The 20828-nt window shown below is 45.7% G+C and overlaps 2 protein-coding genes across 4 annotated transcripts in view; one reads left to right on the forward strand and one right to left on the reverse strand.

Moving 5' to 3' along the window:
- The window catches only part of Syn1 (synapsin I), a 42660-nt gene that overhangs the window by 20296 nt on the left and 1536 nt on the right, over positions 1 to 20828 (forward strand). For both annotated transcript variants that reach the window (XM_006991422.4, XM_006991420.4), the window contains exons 6-12: positions 16350 to 16412; positions 17203 to 17345; positions 17426 to 17500; positions 17595 to 17697; positions 19059 to 19205; positions 19523 to 19610; positions 19710 to 20301. In XM_006991422.4, coding sequence (XP_006991484.1) covers positions 16350 to 16412; positions 17203 to 17345; positions 17426 to 17500; positions 17595 to 17697; positions 19059 to 19205; positions 19523 to 19610; positions 19710 to 20301 — 1211 coding nt within the window. The remainder of the gene's footprint in view (positions 1 to 16349; positions 16413 to 17202; positions 17346 to 17425; positions 17501 to 17594; positions 17698 to 19058; positions 19206 to 19522; positions 19611 to 19709; positions 20302 to 20828) is intronic.
- Positions 7466 to 12398, reverse strand: Timp1 (TIMP metallopeptidase inhibitor 1). 2 transcript variants are annotated; one of them, XM_006991418.4, is made up of 6 exons: positions 12239 to 12398; positions 11184 to 11312; positions 9128 to 9207; positions 8783 to 8909; positions 8451 to 8575; positions 7466 to 7730 (listed from the first exon to the last, which is right to left on the reverse strand). In XM_006991418.4, the coding sequence occupies exons 2-6, from the start codon at positions 11302 to 11304 to the stop codon at positions 7572 to 7574; spliced, it is 612 nt and encodes a 203-aa protein (XP_006991480.1). In that variant the 5' UTR covers positions 11305 to 11312; positions 12239 to 12398; the 3' UTR covers positions 7466 to 7571. The 2 variants fall into 2 exon arrangements, with proteins under 2 accessions (XP_006991480.1, XP_006991481.1); XM_006991419.4 differs by having other exon boundaries at positions 11184 to 11315; positions 12239 to 12385.

Here is a 20828-nt window from a genome sequence, read left to right on the forward strand (position 1 = left end):
TGGAACATGCCTGGAATCCCAACATTTGGAGATAGAGATAGTAGGGTCAGGAGTTCATGGCCAGCCTCAGCTACATAGAGTTCAAAGGGCTACGAGAGACTATCTCAAAAAATACATACATACATACATCTATATGCATATATGCATATGTAAAACACCTGTGTGGTTACCATAACAGTTGTTCTTTATTTCTTTATGAAGATTCAAGTTACTAGAGTGTCATTTCATTCTAAGTTTTTGTTTTGTTTTGTTGGTTTTTCGAGACAGGGTTTCTCTGTGTAGCCCTGGCTGTCCTGAAACTTGCTCTGTAGGCCAGGCTGGCCTTGAACTCACAGAGATCCACCTACCTCTGCCTCCGGAGTGCTGAGCTTAAAGGTGTGAGCCACCACTGCCCAACCAAGAACTGTTTTGTTTGTTTTTTTTTAATGGAAAAAATACACATACTGTTGTGCCCAGGTCGCAAGACCCCAAGCAAGACCACACAGAGCCAATATCCGATGCAAGCACACAGAGGTTTTTTAATAACAAAACAGGCAAGCCCCGGACTTGGTCCCTGGTCTAACATCCGACACAGCAGCTGGAGGAGAATGGCCCCTGAGCACTCACTTTAAGGGGTTTATATAGGAAAGGTTTGCATGAAGCTTGGGATTGGACAAGGGGGCTAGGGGTGAGGTAGTTCTTTGAAGTTACTGGCTGAACTATAAGCATGAGGTTACTGATAGCTAACAGGATTCAGGGTATCTACAGAGACATAAATTTTTTTACTCCCTATGTCCTGCTTTTGTTGAACCCAGAATATATATATATATATATATATATATATATATATATATATATATATATATACATACATACATTCAGATTTATTGTTCTAGTCCTATTCTCCCACAAGTTTAATTAATTTTAATTTCTGGTCAGTTGAGTCCATTATTCCCCATATCCTGTTTTACCAAGTCCAGGATATATAGATTTATTGTTTCATCCTTATCTTCCTATGAGTTCAACTTCTAGTCAGTTCTAAAACTGCTGGTCAGCAAATACCTTTAGAGGAGGCTTGGGGGTTTGGGGAGCGTCTCTCAAGATGGCTACTGATTTTTCCCTTTCAATACATAAATAAATGTATATATTTAAAATCACTGCTCTATAGACTTTGTCTAGTAAGTCCAGCATCGCAGCTTAAGTAGAAATGTTAAATGACTGTCATTGTCCCTGTGCTTATGCCATATTTTCTTATTTCTTCGCATAGTTTGTAAATTTTTGTTGAAACTGTCCATCTTAATCATAGGCAGCAACTCAGGAATCATATTTTGTTCCCTCCACCCTGAGTTTATTTCTGTTGTGTTTTTAGTGACTTTCCTGAACTAATTCTTTAAAAAGTTCTATTATTTATCATGTGCAGCCACAGAAGCCTCTACTCCATTAGTGATCAGCTCTTAGTTGAGCAGATTTTCTTTTCTTTTTTCTTTTGAGACAAAGTCTCACTGTATAACCCCAAATTGACCTGGAACTCATACAGTTCTCCTGCCTCAGCCTCACAAGTGCTAGAATTACAGGTACATGGCACCACTGCTGGCTAGATAGTGTTTAAACATCAACACCTTGTTGATGAGCTTGGTGTGCATATTGAGGCATGCCTTTAATGCTCTGGCTGGCTATTTACACCTTCACTTCTGCTGCTTGTGTAGAGCTTCAGGGTCAGCCAGTTCTCTTGGGATGGGGTTTTGGAGAATTCTAGCCCTGTTCTATCTCATCTAGTGGTTGCTCTAATGTGAAAAGGCAAAATTACAATTTAATGATTCTTTTTGTATTCTCTCATACAATACATCCCAACTGCAGTCTCCCCTTCCTTCACTCCTTCCAGTTCCTCCTCCACCTCCCCCCCCCCCAGATTTACTCCTCCTCTGTTTCCCATCAGAAAACAGCAGGCCTCCCCAATTATAATTTAATGATTATAATTGGCTTTATTTTCAAATCTAAATCAATTGAATTTGTTAATATTCTGACCCACCCCTTGAAATCCCTCTCCTTGTCACCACCCTGCATCCTTACATAAAACCCTCATTTTGGGGTTGGGGATTTAGCTCAGTGGTAGAGCGCTTGCCTAGCAAGCACAAGGCTCTGGGCTCAGTCCTCAGCTCTGGGGGGAAAAAAACTCATTTTAAGGAAAACTCCTCCTTCCCCCTTCCTTCTTCCCTCTCTCTCCATTCCCAGAAGGTGTGCACACCTTTGCTTCTCTCCCTTCTCTTTCTTCCTTCTTTCTCTCTTTCCTACTGTTATACCCATTTCTCAAAACTCCCAGAGACCACCAAGTTTCCAATGCAAGCACATGAGGGTCCTTTTATTCAGGTTCAACCTGGGCCACCACACAGCAGATGGAGGAAATGTGGCGGCAGTCACAAGCCCAGGTGTAGAGAGTTTTTATAGGGAAAAACTACAAGCCGGGATTGGGTAGAAGGGATATGGGGCAAGGTGATTTTTTTGAAACTATTGGTCTAGACTTTGGGTGGGAAACCATATGTGAAACCATTGGGTTAGACTTTTGGTGGGGAACCACAATCTGCTGATCAGAATTATCTGGGCTGCTCAGCAGGATTATCTGGATATCTTCAAGGACCATAAACTGCTGACAGAATGTCTGCAGGAGCATACTGCTCTGTATCTGTTCAAATTGTCCTGGCATATTCCTGAGGTCCTTCCTGAAACTGAGTACAGCAGGTGGTCTGAGATGGTAGCCCTTTCCCTAAGACGGAGCCTGTAAAGTCAAGTCTAGACTTGACTTTCTTCATCTTTCTCTTCATCTCTCTATTATAATAAACTCTCTGCTTGGATGTAGCGCCTGGGTGTGAATGACTTTCCATACACCACCGCCCACCCCCCCAACCCCCTAATCCCCCACCCCACCCCACCCGCTGAGTCTGCCCAGCGTGTTTGCCCTCAGTTGTGGGATACCCTGGCCTGGCCAGCTGGTGGTTCCTCACTCGTGCAAATTCATAACAATACCTTATTCCACATAGTATAATAAATATTCTAATGAGCTCAACAAAGGAGGTTAATTTTATAGATATTAAAGACCAAAGAAAGCAGCAACAAAAGACAAAAAGCAGATTAGTCATTTCAAATTTACTCTTTGCAAGCTGGGAGTGGGGAGATAGAACCATAGAAAAATAACTGGTAAAGATAAGGTTACTTCATGTTAACTAGTTTTTGAGGTAGGGTCATGCTATGTAGCATAGGCTGGCCTCAAACTGACTCTCTCATCTTCCTGTTGCCTACCTTTTGAGTGATGGGATTACGGGCATATGTTACCATGCCCAATTTTATATAGCCCTAGGGATCAGATACAAGGCCAGATCTTATGCAAACATACTACTGTTAAGTTTTAAACCTGGGGCAAATGGCTGAGGTGCCTATTTAACATATCAAAGCAGACCTGGCAGCCAGGTTTTCCCAGCATTCCTCAGTCCCTACATGTTACAAAATGTGCCTGGCATTCCTCACCCTCTACCCTAAACTCTCCAACCCAGGGGCTCGGCTGCCCTTCCCCCAGAGGCTTCTCCCTATACAATCCAGACATTTTGGTTACCCTCTCATTTTGTACATTTGGCCTTCTAGTAGCTGCACCTGGTTCCTCTCTCCTGTCTCTATTCTCCTCTCCCTCTCCCTACATGGCCCAGCTCAGCCTGGTCATGTCCACAGCTTTTTATTAGCAATGAGAGCAATACATATTTACAGTGTACAAAAGGATTATTCCACAGCAGACTTCACTCAATCTCTCCCCACAGGGCAAATATACTTCATAATCATCTTCCAAGCCTTACTACTCTAAAGGGTCTGGGTAAGGCCTGATATGTCCATTTTTTAAGGAGAAGGACTGAGGCTCAGGAGAGGGACAAACCAATCCCCAGGTCATGAACTGGGCTGGATCTCATGCTATGTAATTCACAGGGCTGTAACCATTCCATGCACTTAATCTCAGCTATGATAGAATCTTTCTCAAAGAGGGTCACAAATGGACATGCTAACTTTTGAGGGTGTCCAATGTTTTTTTCTAGAAAAAAGTGGTGGGTAATGGGGACTCCCAGAACTATAAATACTGCCAAGAGCTTGTGCCAGGTCTTGGGGAAAATGGCCTTGTATGATGTTCTGAACTCTATATACAAGTACCCTGAGGTACTTGTCAGCCCTGCCCATGCTGTACTGGTGCTGTTGCAATTTTTACCAAGGTATCCCCCAACAAGACTGCAATACCCAGGGGTCAGTAAAGGGTGCAGAGATGAACCACTTGGGAGACAGTTTCAGGGAACAGCATCTGCTTTATTGTAGATGAGCAGCCACATGTATAGTGGAAGCCTATTGACTATGAAGAAGCACATAAAAGGAGACATGAAGAGTGCAGACATGTCCACAGGCCAACTACTGGCTTCTCATGCTACTTCAGAATTCAGTGTTCTGACTTCTGGGAATATTCTGTTCTGATGTGCTATGCTTCTTACTTAGAAGTGCAGTGTGCCAGGTAGGCTGCCTGCATTTTCTCCTACACAGTGGGTACAGGTCCTATCTGCATGGTGGACTGGTTGGTGGAAGAATGGCTCTTGATACTAAGTTTCATCCTTCCCCTGCCACCTTCTGCTTTCTTCCAAGGGCCAAAATGTTGAGAACTCTAGAGAACAGACCCTGAAGTCAGGGAATCTCACTGATGTTCAGGGAGCTGGTACTAGAGTTTGATGACTGGACAGAAGCTGCCAAAATCTTTCTGGCATCTGAAGCAATGTCAACAAAGTTACCAAGGTCAAAACAGGACCTCAACATCTCCCTTGCAGTTATACCCATCAGCACAGTCTTTATGCAGACATTGTTGCTACAGCAGGCATTCCCTACTCAAGTGAATACCATGTGCTCAAAATCTGCCTGTTCTAGGCTGGGTATAGTGATACCTGCTTGTATCCCCAGAGTTAAGGAGGCTGAGGCACGAGGATCATGAGTTCAAAGCCAGCTTAAGCTACATAACAAGTTCCAGGCTAGTCTGAGCAATATAGGAGATATTATCTTTTAAAAAATTCTGGGGGCAGGCTGGAGAGGTGGCTCAGAGGTTAAGAGCACTGTCTGCCCTTCTAAAAGTCCTGAGTTCGATTCCCAGCAACCACATGGTGGTTCACAACCATCGGTAATGAGATCTGGTGCCCTCTTCTGGCCTACAGGGATATGTGCAGACAGAACACTATACATAATAAATAAATAAATGTTTTTTTTAAAAAAATTCTGGGGGCTGGAGAGATGTCTCAATGGTTAAGAGCACTGACTAGTCTTCCAGAGGACCCAGGTTCAATTCCCAGCACCCATATGGCAGCTCACAACTGTCTGTAACTCCAAGATCTGACACCCTCACACAGACATATATACAGGCAAAACACCAATGCACACAAAATAAAAATAATTTTTTTAATTCTGCCCATCCTGATACACACACACACACACACACACACACACACACACACACACACACACACACTTAGACCTGGTGGAACCTCCTAGCGATGTAAAAACTGTAAGCCAGGCTGGCTTTAAACTTATGATCTTCCTGACTAAGCCTTCCAAGTGCTAGGGTTGCAGGCAGGGCATCATATGCATATGCATAGCTGTTCTTGTTTATAGGAGCAGTGGGTAGTCTGATGGGAGGGAATTTGAGGGTCCTTTTGTTCACCAAAGAAGGTACATTGAAGTTGTTTGTTTGTATGTATGTTTGTTTTTGTTGTTGTTGTTCAAGCAAATTCATGTCAACCCAGTACTTCAGTGTTTTCTTGAGTGTCTCAATCTGAAATTCTGGTTACAGAGTCAGAATCTTTGTAGTATAGGCCAGGACCTTGGGGCTGGAAGGGATTGGACAGACCTGGACCCATCTGTGGGAATTGGAAGTCCTAGAGAGATGTTTGTCATGTTTCCCATTCAAATTTTACAGAGAAAGATGATCAAGAAATTCGAGTCAGTCCAGAGACCTGGGTGTTCCTAGTGTTAAACCCTACGTGGGCCTAGGGGATAGAGCCTAATTTTAGAGTGTTTGCTCCTTGCCTAGTACCACACAGGAAAAAAGAAAATAAATACATTAAACCCTAATTCCACACCTGTGTACAGTGTTTCCTGCAGAGTTGGTCGGAATAAAAGAAACAAGAAGAGAGTAGATCAGAGATAAGAGATTTCAGCATCATTCCTTTTCTTCATTGCACTTCTGGGTATAAGGCCAGGTGTATCCCATTTTCCAGAGTCCCTGGCTAGGTGGCAATGTCTCTAGGTCCACTTCCTTTCACTTAACTCAGATTTAGGAATTATAACAGCTTGGATGGGACATCTTCATTATAAGAAGATGTCCTGAGGCAAGGACAGATGTTTACCATTTGATACGGTAGTTTTCAATGAATTTGTCAATAGGGTGACATTTGTGAATAAGGGAATTTTCAACTGTGCATAATTTATTAACTAGAGAAGCTTGGGCAAGTAGGAGTTAGAAATTTCTATAGTAGGCATGATGTGGTAAGAGGATTGCAGCAAGTATGAGGCCAGCCTGTCTCAAAAAGAGGGGTAAATAGGAGCTAGAGAGATGTCTTAGTGGATAAAGCACTTGTCATGCAAGTATGAGGACCTGGGATTGAATCTCCAAAACCCACATAAAACTGGGCAGTGGTAACTTGATCTGTATGTAAACTGGGAGGCAGAGAAAGGAGAATCCCAGGAAAGCTAGCCTGGTGTATGCAGTGTCTCAGATAAAGTAAGGCTAAAGTCAGACACTCAAGGCTGTCAAGGAATATACAAGCCTTTACTGGTACACACTGACACATACAGAAAGATAAAAAGGAAACAAAAATAGTAATAATCACTGTACTAAGATGTCTCAGAATATTGAGTAAATATTCAATACATTGGAGTTGATAATGCAAAGTAAATGATCATTACTGATTTTGCAGGTTCCCAGTGCTAACACCAATGTTGAGATTATTACCAATATATCATTTTTTTAGGAAAGTATAAAAACCCAACACCTCAGGCGGTGGTGGTGCAACCTTTAATCCCAGCACTCAGGAGGCAGAGGCAGGTGGATCTTTGTGAGTTCGAGGCCAGCCTGGGCTACAGAGTGAGTTCCAAGAAAGGCTCCAAAGATATACTGTCTCAAAACAAACAAACAAACAAACAAACAAAAACAAAAACACCTTTTTTTTTTTGAGACAGGGTTTCTCAGTGTAGTTCTGGTTGTTCTGGAATTCTATCTGTAGACCAGGCTGGCCTTTCCGTTTTTGCTAGAGATTGAATTGAACCTGGAGCTTTGTACATGCTAAGCAGCTGCTCTACCACTAAGCTACATTTCCAGCCTCCAAACTCAACTTTTCAAATCTTTTCTTTTTCATTGGTCCCTGGATGCTTCCACCAGGTTATCAGTGTCTTGAGTTTGTTCCTAGACACTACACAGAAACAGTGCTGCTGTGTGATAGTTCTTTATTTCACCATTTACGAGAAAGAAAGATGGAGGAAAGGTGAACAGTGTGCAGGCTTCAGCTTCCACTGGGGGGTAGACTTTGAGTCATCTAGGCCCCCAGAGATTGCCAGGTACATAACCCTGGATTCTGGGGCAGGCAGGCAAAGTTACGGCTCTGGTAGTCCTCAGAGCCCCTGAGGATCTGATCTGTCCACAAACATTGAGTGTCACTCTCCAGTTTGCAAGGGATGGTTGAACAGGGAAACACCTGGAAGAAGGGAGAAAGGTCCATCTCTGAGGGCTTCTTCTATCCCTGTTCCCTCCCCTATGTAGAGTGTTCCACTCTCCCTCTGGTAACACAGAGCTGCTGGGAAGGCTTGGCATTGCCCCACTTGTGTTTAGACCCAAGAACAGCTTCTCCCATTTGGGGAACAAAAGGCCAGTGTTCTGTAATGGTGGGTAGGGAACTATCACTTGAAGTCACTCAGGCAGGCCTCCTGAGGACCTGTCCCACAGGGCAGAGAATTGACAGTAGTGGGGAACAGTTTGCATACAGGGAGATTAAACATAAGAATAGGCAGCAGGGCTCTCAGTGACTGGGGACAGAGGATATTTGGTGCCATCAGGGAAGAGTTTTGAAATAGCCAGGTCGACATGTCCCTTTGGATTTGGAGAATAGCACTTTGAATTCTTGCAGAACATGCCTGGGAAGCCAAACCCAATCCCAGGAGGTCAGAAACAGATTATTCCAGAATAGTCACAAAGGAAAAGTTAGAGAGACAGAGAAGGTTCAGGGAACATGCAGTCCTAAGATAACAGAACAACCAGAATTGCCAAAAGAGCGGCTCCAGTTTTGAGACAATGGCAAGAGGAATCAAAGACAGTGCTTGGGTTTGGGGAGCGGCTATAATCACAAAGAATAGCCAGAGGGTAAAAGAAACCATTCCAAGAATTATCTCCAGGAGGAGAACTGGATCCAGGAACTTACTGTGCAAACCCCACAGCCAGCACTATAGGTCTTCGAGAAGGCCTTTTGCTGAGCAGGTTTCAGGCTACGCCAGGGAACCAAGAAGCTACAGGCACTGATGTGCAAATTCCCGTTCCTTAGGCGTCCTATACGGGTACGGAGAAACCAACAGGCTTTTGATTGGCTGGGTGCTGCCGGAGGGGTCACCTGATTAAGATTAGGTTACAAACCGCCGCCCCACCCCCACCCCATTTCAACCAGGCCCTTTCCCTTTAGAACCTAGCTCCTCCCAGTTGCCAGGAAGCATCTGGGGATGAAGAGGTGTGGCCCAAGGTGAAGGGGCGGGGCCTCACCCGTGATGAGAAACTCCTCGCTGAGGTTTTGGGATTTGTGGACGTATCCGCAGAGGCTCTCCAGGGCCGGGGTGTAGGCGAACCGGAAATTTGCAGCATTCCCCACAGCATCGAATCCTTTGAGCATCTGCCCATGAGTGACAAAAAGTGTGTCTTTTACTGATATAATCCTCCCACTCCACTCTCTCAACCTGATGTCATATATCTAAATCACAAGATTACAGAAAACGACCACATCGACCAAACGCTTGTTTTTTTTTTTGTTTTGTTTTGTTTTTTTGTTTTTGACGGGGAGGAAGAGGTTAGGTATGGCTATGGAGGGAGGGAGCGGAGGAGGGGAAATACCTTGGTCATCTTGATCTCATAACGCTGGTATAAGGTGCTCATGTTGATTTCTGGGGACCCCATGAATTTAGCCCTTATGACTAGGAAGAAAGGAAGGGGAAAATAAGGAGTCAGGTGGGCAGCACAAACCCATAACAACAAAGCATACATACAGCATAATTCTAATAGAAACAGCACACTTAGTGGCTTCCACATCTGTTGATTCATCTATACATTGTCTATTCTTCCAGGCACTGTTTTAAGCCCCTTTCATATCCATCTGTTGGCTTACTCAACAAATATTAATGCCTGATGTATGCCAGCCACTGTTCAGGGTGTTAGGAACACACAGGAATCTGTTTCCTTGTGGAGCTCACATTCAAGCCAGGAGGAGATGACTAAAATTAAGTAGCCAGGCATGGTGGCACAGACCTGTAACCCCAGCTCTGTCAGCTGATGAAGGAGGATCACTACAGTATGAGTTCAAGACCAGTCTAGACAATTTATTGAGACCATGTTTTAAAATAAGAATTCACAAAAAGAGTTGGGTTTGTACCTCAGTTATGTAGTGCTTGCCTAGCATATGAGAGGTCCTAGGTTCAATCCCCAGTACCGAGAAAAAGATATATGCATTGTTAGAGGCTATTAAGTATGATGGAGAATTAGAGTAGGGAGGGGGTTGACAAATAGTCTTTGCTTGACCACAATTTACTCAGGCTCATTAACTTTCTTCCAAGCTTATAAGTGGAGTTTCTTTTAAAAAATCCTGTTGTAGATACCAGGTGGCGGCGGCACACACCTTTAATCCCAGCACTCAGGAGGCAGAGGCAGGCGGATCTTTGTGAGTTTGAGGCCAGCCAAGGCTGTTACACAGAGATACCCTGTTCTCAAAAAAAAAAAAGAAAAGAAAAAAAAAGAAAGAAAGAAAAAAAGAGAAATCCAGTGTAGCAAAGTCTACTAAATCAGTTTAGTGAAAACACCCACCCTCATCTGATTCTCCTCAATATGTGATGGGGCTCCTCATCTTCCACTGGCCACCATGTGATTACACTAGCCAGTTTTCAGCAAGAGTGCTAAACTGGGTGTGGTGGCACGGGCCTGTAATCTCAGCACTTGGAAGGATGAGTGAGGAGGATCAAGGGTTCAAGGCCAGACTGGGTTACATAGTGAGACGTGGTCTCAAAAAAAGTGAGCTTGTGGGCTGGAGAGATATCTTAATGGTTAAGAGCACTTGCTGCTCTTCTAAAGGACCCGAGTTTGGTTCCCAGCATCCACATAGGGTGGCTTACAACCACTTGTAAGTTCAGCTCCAGGGGATCTGATGCCTTCTGGACTTCACAGGCACTCACACACCACACATGGTGTGTGTGCACATACAAACATATACATAAATAAAAATAAATAATTTTTTTAAATGGGCTTAGCCCAAATCCTCTTACTTCTTGCCTATATTTCTCAGTGATTTCCCATTCACCAACCCCTAAACTGTTCCTTGGCCATAGAGTTCCATATGCCCATGCTATGCTGATAGTTAATAAGCCCAATCTCCCTCTCTCTGACTGCAAAGTCTGATTGCATGGTCCTGAATAAAGTCTGCCTTTCTGTGCCCTAAGAAGTGCCATTAACAGTATTATTTAACAAGGGATCAGAAGTACTATGTGCCAGGGATTAAAATTTAAACAAAGTAGACAGGCATCTCAGTAAGATGACTTTTGTTTTTGGTGTTTTGAGACAGAGTTTCTTTGTGTAGCCTTGGCTGTTCTGGAACTAGCTCTGTATACAAGGCTAGCCTTGAACTCACAGAGATTCACCTGCCTCTACCTCCAGAGTGCTAGGTCAAAGATGTGTGCCACCACTGCCTGGGTAAGATGACTTTTGAGGTAGCCTCCCATGTGGATAACTACAGAGAAGCACCTACCTGGGAGCGAGGAGCCAACACAAAGATGGGCTTAGGCCTAAGGATGTCAATATGGCCAAAGCAGATCTACGATAGGGTAAATACAACTATTCTAGAGATAACTGCCATCCATCATGAACCCTATTGGACTAAGAGGGACAGAAAGGGGACCAGACTCACCTAGGTCCGAGTTGCAGAAGGCTGTCTGTGGGTGGAGTGGGGCACAACTACAGGCCTTACTGGAGGCTATCAGTGATAGCAACAAAAGGATGCCAGAGAGCAGAGATGCAAAGGGGGCCATAGTGGTATCTGCTGGGAGAGACAAAGTGTTAGATGATCCCCAGCCCAACTGATCCGTTTACCCATTGGCCCTAGGGAGATTAGGGAACTCTTTAGGGTAGAGAAGCCTAGAAATCTTAAGGGGGTTGAGAAACCCAGAGAAGTTTAGGGGCTTAAACAGTTGGGAAATTTTCGAGTTTTATTGAGTTCCAGAGATTTAGGAGACAGTGAATTAGAAGATAATTAGATAGATATTAGATATTAGAAGATAATTAGATAGATAATTAGAAGAGTTGTGGCAGTTGATGAATCAGGAGCTGAGAAGTTTGAGAATTTAACAGAGTTGAAGAAGTCTGACATTTGTGGAGTGAGGAATTTGGAATTTAGGAAACTGGAGAAGTATAAGGGGAGGTTGGGAGTTGAGGACTATTAAGATATAATGGGCAGGGGAATTTAGGGATATTGAGGATTTTACAGGAGGTTTGGGGTTTTAGAAAGCTGGAGGGAATTTGGGGGTTAAGGGTCTGGGGGAATTGGAAGCTTAATGTAATGGGAGTGCTGAGGAATTTGAAGGCAGAAGAACATTTGAAGTTCCAGGAGCTAGATATGGCAGAGTTTGAGGGCAGGGGGAGTTAAAGGAGCTGTAGGGGTTTGGGGGACAATGAACAAATTCAGGGGAGTTGGCAAGTTGAGAAGTCTTTAAGGTATTAAAGGCTTGTGAGTTTGGAGCACTTGGGGATGAATACCAGGGGCATGAGGGAGTCTGGAGAGTACAGCTTGGGACACTCATTCCAGACATCCTCCCCTTATATCCCCCCTTGGCCAAATAGGGATCCTGATACCTGCAAGTCAAGTTGAGCAGCTAGTCCAGCAGGGAACTGGATGGGCCTGGTGGCTGCACCAACAAAGGCTCCAGGCAAGCTCCAGTCCTGCCAGGACACCCGGCTCCCACTCACCTTTAGTGTCTCTCTAGAAGCCCGATCTCTGCGACGATGGCGGCAGGGACTGAGCGGTGAAGAATAAATGTCCATGCAAGGGGCGGAGTTGGCGCGGAAATCACAGCCTCCAGGCTTCCTGGATGCATTACTCATCCACCCACTTCAGGAATCGAAGCCTAGGGGCGGGCCGGAGGACTGGCCTAAAGATACTCCCTCCACTGCCAGCCAGCCCACTGCACCCCTTCCCCCAGCTCCACGTCACTCGAATTCCTCCCTGGCGGCCTTGAAGGGCAGAGGAAAGGCAGCCCAAGCCCCTAGAGCCCTGTGCCTCTCCACTTCCCCACAACCCCCAAACTTCCTATGGCTGAATTTAATGACTTCAATCCCACGCCTTACTCTATGTAACAAGAAGGGCTTGTTACAAGGTAAGGGATGACAGAGGGGAGACAAACTAGAAAAACAGTTGAGGGACATGAGATGGGAGAAGAGGCACAAATACATAGTGGGGAAATTGATACACTGAGAGTATCTGTGACTTATTCAAGATGGCAGTTAAGTGTGTCAGAACTGGGAGAGGAACTGAGGTAGCGTGCAGACAGAGCTTAGGTGGTAACCCTTCTCAAAAAGCTTGTTGTGGTTGCACACACCAGTGAGTCTAGAACTTAGGATGTTTGAAGATAGTCTGTGCTACAAGAGACCCTGTCTTAAACAGAAACAAAATCAAACAGGCAAATAGCTGAAGTGAAGAACTTTGCTGGTTCACAGGACAAAACTGGGATTTAAACCTGGGCTTCTTGACCCTGAGATCTTAACTCAGGCGGGGCACAATCTTGGCAAGCAGGGAATGGTGTGGTGAGCATGGGAGGGGGAGTGAGGGTGTGGATGATGGTGAAAGAAGCTAGTGAGTCAGTAGAAAACCCATCCCCACCCCATCCTGCCCAGCTCCTTCCCCACCAACCAGACCACATCCCTGGTTGGGGTGGGATGAGGCAACTGCTGCCTACCAGCTTCCTGATGATGCAAGGATATTCCCTGGGGTCTTGTGGAAGGGTTCTGTGGAATAGTTAACACCCTCAATTAATATAAGAAGGACAGACCAATAATAATGACAATGGCCGTAACCCCAGCAGGCAAGCAGATTCTGAGAGTTTGAGGGTAGCCTGGTCTACATAGTGAATTCCAGGGACAGCCTGGAACATACATAGTGAGACCTTGTCACACACACAAAAATGACGATAGTGATGAAAGCAGCTACGTATTGAGCACTTACTGTATACTATTGCTAAAATCTTCGTGTAAATTTACTTTAGCTAATTAAATTTTACTTACTTAGATTAGTTCAATAACCACATCATACAAAAACCTACTGCAAGCACTCAATAGAGTACTTTTAAAAGTTTTTTTTTTTACATTTATTCAGTGTGTGTGTGTGTGTGTGTGTGTGTGTGTGTGTGTGTGTGTGTGTGTAGCTGTACTCTTGCCATGGCATGCTTGTAGTGTTCAGAGGACAACTTGCAGGAGCCAGTCCTCTACTTCCTTGTGGTTCTGGGGATCAAACTCAGATTGTCATACATGGAGGCAGCAAATACCTTTATCTGCTGGACCATATTGCCAGCCCAGGATTTTTGTTCATTTGCTATTGTCCTCCTTGTTCCTTAATGTTAATGAAGAGGTGTTAAATCAATAATAACAATAATAGTAACCAACACTTTGAAGATTCAGGTTTACTGTATGTGTATACTAAGATTTTTTTCTCTGAAATGATTGACTTATTCTTCCCACAAGTCTGTGAGTTATAATTCATATTTTCACTACTTAATGAGAAAACAGAGACAGAAAGGGGTCAAACTGTCTGTTCAGGAATGATAATGAAGAAATTACTGTGGTGGGGAGGTAGGGACACAAAGAAAGGGGGAAAGGGAAGGAAACCACAATTTTCAACCATCTGATTGTGAAAGTGAGGAGTGAGAGTAGATGAGACAGGGGGCTGAGTAACTAGGTGACGGGACTGAGGAGAAGCAAAGACGGGGAAGTCCAGTTTCTCCTCCTCTATGACCCTGCTTCTGACGACAGCTTTTTAACTATGAAACCTCAGTCAGCACAGTTTTGCCAGCTGTTTACATGTGAGGATTCAGATTGTTGTGCAGGTTTGAAATGGAGTTGGGTGGGCATCACAGAGGGGTGTTTGACCTGTAACTATCTGGGAAACTGGATAGGTGTGAGGTTCCCATAGGGATCCATTGGCATGTGCAAATACCTGATGATCCCCAGAAAGTATTAAGTGCTTGGTCTTGATTATACCCTTCATACATATCAGGAAACTGAGGACCAGAGAGACAGTATCTACCTGGGATCTCACATGGCCTTAGGAAGAAGAAAGGCCAAGATAGCAGGCTACAGCTCTCCAGGAAATCCCAAGCCCCCTGTATGCACATATGATGGATACACACTTACATGCGCACACAGCACTGTGCTCAAGCTCAGGAACAAAGGAAGCAAAGCTGGTTTATAAAAAGGATCCAGAAAGCTTAGCAGGTGGAAGTAGGTATGCTTGTGTGTGCACAGCTCTCTGGTGTGTCTATGCCTCTGTGAGTGGCATGTGTCCCTTAGTGTGCTCCATGTCCCTTCCTGAGAGCCAGACATATAGCTGAGTGTGTTGCTTCTGAGAGTTGAAGGTTGCAGATATAACTATGCCTGCCTCATGCTTCTCTGTGTAATGAGTAAATGCCTGAGTGGAAGGTCTCTCCCTTGTCACACACAACACATATCTTGGCATTGTTTCCTTGGCCCTGCTGCCTGGATGACACCCTTACCACCATCCCCCTTTACAAAACCATGCCACTCATGATGACACTCATTTGGGAAATGAGGAAGGAGGAGGTTGTAGAGGGAGGGAGAGACCTGAAGGTCAATCAGTCACTCCTAGACTATGGGGCTTCCTGTGCCTTTTGGGAACTGCCACTGCCCAAGTAGCCCCTCTAAGAATGTGATCCCTACCCTCTCAGTAGGAGGTAGGGGCTCTATATTTACACATGGGATGTGATGGGGCTAGGGCCCTCCAACCTGGTCCCTTCTACCTAGCCCAGGATACAGGGAGACTTACATCTTTGCCTAATATATACTTGCCTAAATATGTATCCACACCCAGGAGTGGTGTCTGTGTGTCTGATTTTCTGTATGTTTGTGTTGTAGATATGGAAAAATAAGTTGTGCCTCTAGATATACTTTCCATGGATCCAGGAATGTGATGAGGTCTGAGTTACAGGAATTTGGTTATGGGAATGCCTAGAAGTGCATACACCTTTTGTATGTGCTATTGATCCTTCTGTTTATTGTGGACATGCAGGGGAGCACTGCAAATGTCCATTGATTGTGTGCCTCTAGAGTTGTGGCTCTTTCTGTTATGTAGGTGTGAGCAAGGGGAGGGAGCTCATGTGTATGCTCCAAGGTGCTGATTGTAGGTCTTAAGTGGAGTGTGGAGTACATGCTGCTGAGGCTGGTGGCTGCCCCATACTAAGAGCACACAGCAGGCAGAATGACCACATGAGCTGACTGACTGGATCTCTGCAAAGTCCCAGAACTTGATGTGATTTAAGCCTGTGGTTGTCTTTCTCAATAGATGTGGACTTCTCAATAGATGTGGACACCTCTGGCTTTGGCTAGGTAATCTGAGTTCTGAAGGTGTGTGTGTGTGTGTGTGTGTGTGTGTGTGTGTGTGTGTGTGTGTACATAAAGATGAAGCTAACATGCAAGGCTTGGCTGAAGACATTGTTGTATGCTACCTACCACATCTTCATACACATAATCACTTCAATATCTATTCATTATAAAAACAAACTTTCTCTTTTCTGGAAAATTCCCTCACCCTCATCTAAGGCATATCTGGGAAAGCAGATATGGAAAGCCTAGGGCTTAGAAAGTGGAATAAGTGACTGGCAGGCAGGGCTCTGCATTCAATTCTGGGCTCAGAGTTGCTGTGAAACTATTTACTGCAGTTCCGCTTGTCTTTGACCAACCTTTTTCTGGGGGAAAAATGGCAACCAATGTGGCTCACAATCTATGGGTCACTAACTCTTGGCGGTTAGTACTACTGCTCTGACCATGCCTCTTCTGCCTTCATCTTCACCAGCTCAGCAGCACAACATACCCTGTGGTTGTGAAGATGGGCCATGCACACTCTGGGATGGGCAAGGTGAGTCCCAGCAGGGCACACATGCATGCTTATATAGTGCATGCTCTGGCATTGTGTGTAGTTAAATATGCATCTGTGTACTCAATGCACAACAATAATTCTGTTTGGTGATGCTTTCTGGGATGTCTTCATCTAATTGGATTTTGTATTTTTGTATTCATCTGATTTTTTTCATCCCATATTTCTCTCATGCAATCAGCCAATTTTTGTATGTTCCATTACTGTGCTAGTATACCAAGAGCATGGCTCTGTGAAGAACACACATCATCTTTTATGTTCCAGGCTCTTGGGGTCCAGTATGCTTTCCATCCAACTGATTTTGTCTGTGTGTGTGTAGCAAGCAGATTTGTAATTTGTAAATTTGAGTGTCTCTCAGCTTCTGTGTTTGTATATTATGTGTACAACTGAGTTTTTGTGTCTGTGTATGGCCTATGTACCTATGTACAGTTCTTTTTACAGCTTTATTGAGATTTAATTCCACACTTCATTCAACTTCCCTGTTTAAAGTGGATAATTTGGATTGAGGATGTAGCACAGTGGTAGAGTGCTTGCATAGCATGTGTAAGGCCCTGTGTTTGGTCCCCAGCACTGCAAAAAGAAGTGGGTTTTATTTTAAGCATATTCAGAGTTGTACACAAGAAATTTTATGTTTGTGTGCACATGTATAAAACAGGATACCCATAATTATGCATGCTTGAGTACTTTGGCATATCCACTTTATATTTGTCTACACATCCTTCCAGATACATCCACTCCTCACACTGCCTTAACCTCACACCTATGCCCACAGGTCAAGGTAGACAACCAACATGACTTCCAGGACATTGCAAGTGTTGTGGCACTGACTAAGACTTATGCCACTGCTGAGCCCTTCATTGATGCCAAATATGATGTGCGTGTCCAGAAGATTGGGCAGAACTACAAAGCCTACATGTGAGTGAAGAGGGGCCTTCAGAGGGACCCTGCCCCGTGCATCTCAGGCCCCACTAAGCTTCTTCCCCTTTCCCCACTAGGAGGACATCAGTGTCAGGGAACTGGAAGACCAACACAGGCTCAGCCATGCTTGAGCAGATTGCCATGTCTGACAGGTGAGAGATGTAATTGAGGAGTGGGAGGAGGGAGGGTGTAATAGAATCACCTGAGCCTGGCAATGACAAGCTGCCCTGCTCCTTGTCTTTGCAGGTACAAGTTGTGGGTAGACACATGCTCAGAGATTTTTGGGGGACTTGACATCTGCGCAGTGGAAGCGCTGCATGGCAAGGATGGAAGGGACCACATTATTGAGGTGGGAACACCCAGGGTTTGGTGGGGCACAGAGGGAAGAAGGGTGCATGGAAACAACAATCTAAACCATAAAACATTTTGCAACTCAAAGTCCTCAGTGAATGGTGGTGTAAACTGTAACATACTGTGTAAGCTGGGTGGGACATCCCTAGCAAATGGCAATGTTAAAAACTTGGATATCCTTGGTGAATGGTAATACTTGTTAAGATAGAAGGTGCTCTGTGAATAGAGATATCTTGATAAATGGCAAAGTACTTAGTTAACTTTTAAAGTGTCCTAGGAACCACAGGGAAGCACTCTGTTAAAGAAAAAGTGTCCAGTAAGCTATAAAGCTGGAACCAGCAAACACCTTTCTGTAAAGGATCAGCAGTACATATTTTATGCTTTGTGGGCTATGCAGTTGTTACTCTGACTCACTTCTGCAAAAGCAGCCACAAGCAAGACGGAAAATTAGTGCAGTTGTGCTTATGGATACAACTTATAACATAAGCGCATAATAAGCATATAAATACTTATTATGTATTTATGTCCAAAACTTTGAAATACATTGAATTTAAATTTCCTATCTTTTGCACATGTGAAAAAAATTTCCCAATCCATTGAAAAGCATGAGGCTGGGTACAGTGAGAAACTATAATCCCAGCACTTGGAAGGCTGAGGCAGGAGATGAAGAGTTTGAGGGTAGCCTGGACTACACAGTAAGAGTCTCAAAAAGAAAAAAATATAAAAGGATCTGGCTTGTGGTACATGCCTGTAATCCTAGCAACTTGGGAGGGTGAGGCAGGATCCTGTCTGTGATTTTGGAGCTAGACTTGTGGATTTTAGGTTTGCCTGTGTACTTGTGGTTCTGCCTTCTTTAAAAAAGAAGGGGTTGGAGAGATGGCTCAGCGGTTAAGAGCACTGGCTGCTCTTCCAGAGGTCCTGAGTTCAATTCCCAGCAACCACATGGTGGCTCACAACCATCTATGATGAGATCTGGCGCCCTCTTCTGACCTGCAAGTGTATATGTAAGCAGAACACTGTATACATAATAAAGAAATAAATCTTTAAAAAAATAAACAATAAAAAAGAAGAAAAAGATATGAAACCTACCTTAGCTCATGAGTGATACAAAAACATGTACCAGGCCAGATTTGCCCCATGGACCCTGACTTGCAGAGCCAGCTCTAACAACCCACCCCAAAAGCTGTCCAGAGCCCTGGAACAGACAGGCTTTCCTTAGAGTGAACAATCAGTGCCCTTTAGAAACAGACAGAGCTCTCTTTCCAGAGAGTGCTTTTTGCCAAGTGAAAGTGTGTTGACAATATGGCCTCACATGCACTTCCTGACTCTCCCTACACTGGATCCCTTTTCCTCCCACAGGTGGTGGGCTCCTCCATGCCGCTCATTGGTGATCACCAGGATGAAGACAAGCAGCTCATCGTGGAACTCGTGGTCAACAAGATGGCTCAGGCTCTGCCTCGGCAGCGGCAGCGGGATGCCTCCCCTGGCAGGGGCTCCCACAGCCAGGTCAGGTCCTTGGCATTGAGCTAGTGGGAAGGAGGCCAGCCCTTGATCAAGCTGGTGCCATTAAGGAGGTATCAGTAGAAGAGTAGTGTCACCTTTATGCAATATGTGGCCTCGATAAATTGCTACTACCTTGCTGTCCTTAAGAGTCTTCTGACCATGTATGGGGTGAGGGGCCTCACAGCCCCACCGCATCCCCTCAGCTGGCCACAAATGGAGCAACACCCAGCACACAGGGAATCTATGTCATTTTGATTGGCTATTGCTCCCACTGGCTGGTAACTATTTTTAATCTCTCCTGTTCCACTCCTCGGCCACAGACTCCATCTCCAGGAGCCCTGCCCTTGGGCCGCCAGACCTCCCAGCAGCCTGCAGGACCTCCTGCTCAGCAACGACCCCCACCCCAGGGTAAGTGAGGGAAAGCCTCCTGGGTTCCTACCATCCCAAGCATTCATACCTCTCTAGCTCACTCACTCTCACTTTGGTGTTCTCTTTTTCTGTTCCTAGGAGGCCCTCCACAGCCAGGCCCAGGACCTCAGCGTCAGGGACCTCCACTGCAGCAGCGCCCACCCCCACAGGGCCAGCAGCATCTTTCTGGCCTTGGACCCCCAGCTGGCAGCCCTCTGCCCCAGCGCCTACCAAGTCCCACAGCCGCACCTCAGCCATCCGCCTCTCAGGCCACACCAATGACCCAGGGTCAAGGCCGCCAGTCCCGGCCAGTGGCAGGAGGCCCTGGAGCACCTCCAGCCACCCGCCCACCAGCCTCCCCATCTCCACAGCGTCAGGCGGGGGCCCCACAGGCTACCCGTCAGGCATCTGTCTCTGGTCCAGCACCACCAAAGGGCTCAGGAGCCCCACCTGGAGGGCAGCAGCGCCAGGGTCCTCCGCAGAAACCCCCAGGCCCCACTGGTCCCACTCGTCAGGCCAGCCAGGCAGGTCCTGGACCTCGCACCGGGCCACCCACCACGCAGCAGCCCCGGCCCAGCGGCCCAGGTCCTGCTGGACGTCCCACCAAACCACAGCTGGCCCAGAAACCCAGCCAGGATGTGCCGCCGCCCATCACCGCCGCTGCCGGGGGACCCCCGCACCCCCAGCTCAAGTAAGGGGACCTCTATAGCAGCCTTGGCTGCTCACGGAGGGCACTGGCCCCAGTAAGTCATCCCCAGATCCCAAGGAAAACCAGGTCTCATCTGCCTGAGAACTCTTGCCAGACTGGGCCACCCCCCACCCCACCCCCAGTCCCGCACACACACATATTTGTCTCAACCCCAGCAGTTGAGGGAAGAATCCCAACATCACTTCCAGTTCAGGTTCCTCCCCACAGGCCCTGGGAAAGTCCCCATTCCAGGCCTTTGGCCCATCCCAGTAGCCTGACTGACCCACTTCCAGTACCTCCTGGCCCCCCTGATCTCCCAGTATCACCCTCCTCCCAACTATCCCTGAATTCCCTCAGGCTGATTTGTAGCCTTCCATCGTTTCATTCTTTCCAGCGTTTCTTCAAACTTTTTTTCCTAATAGAAGCTCCTTTCCGGTCCATTCCCAATCCTGACTTCAAATTCTCCCATATCAGCCTTACCACCCTTTCTGCTTTCTTTGGTCCATTCTATCCCCCTAGCCCTTGGCTCA

This window comes from Peromyscus maniculatus, chromosome X (assembly GCF_049852395.1).
Source record: "Peromyscus maniculatus bairdii isolate BWxNUB_F1_BW_parent chromosome X, HU_Pman_BW_mat_3.1, whole genome shotgun sequence".
NCBI classification, from domain to species: Eukaryota; Metazoa; Chordata; class Mammalia; order Rodentia; family Cricetidae; genus Peromyscus; species Peromyscus maniculatus.

What these genes read in the sequence shown, in the direction of transcription:
- Timp1 (XM_006991418.4), bottom strand. Translation starts at nt 11,304, where the DNA reads ATGGCCCCCTTTGCATCTCTGCTCTCTGGCATCCTTTTGTTGCTATCA. An exon ending in CTTCTGCAACTCGGACCTAG is followed by an intron (nt 9,208 to 11,183) that starts GTGAGTCTGGTC and finishes CTTTCTTCCTAG; the next exon opens with TCATAAGGGCTAAATTCATG. An exon ending in ATGAGATCAAGATGACCAAG is followed by an intron (nt 8,910 to 9,127) that starts GTATTTCCCCTC and finishes ACTCATGGGCAG; the next exon opens with ATGCTCAAAGGATTCGATGC.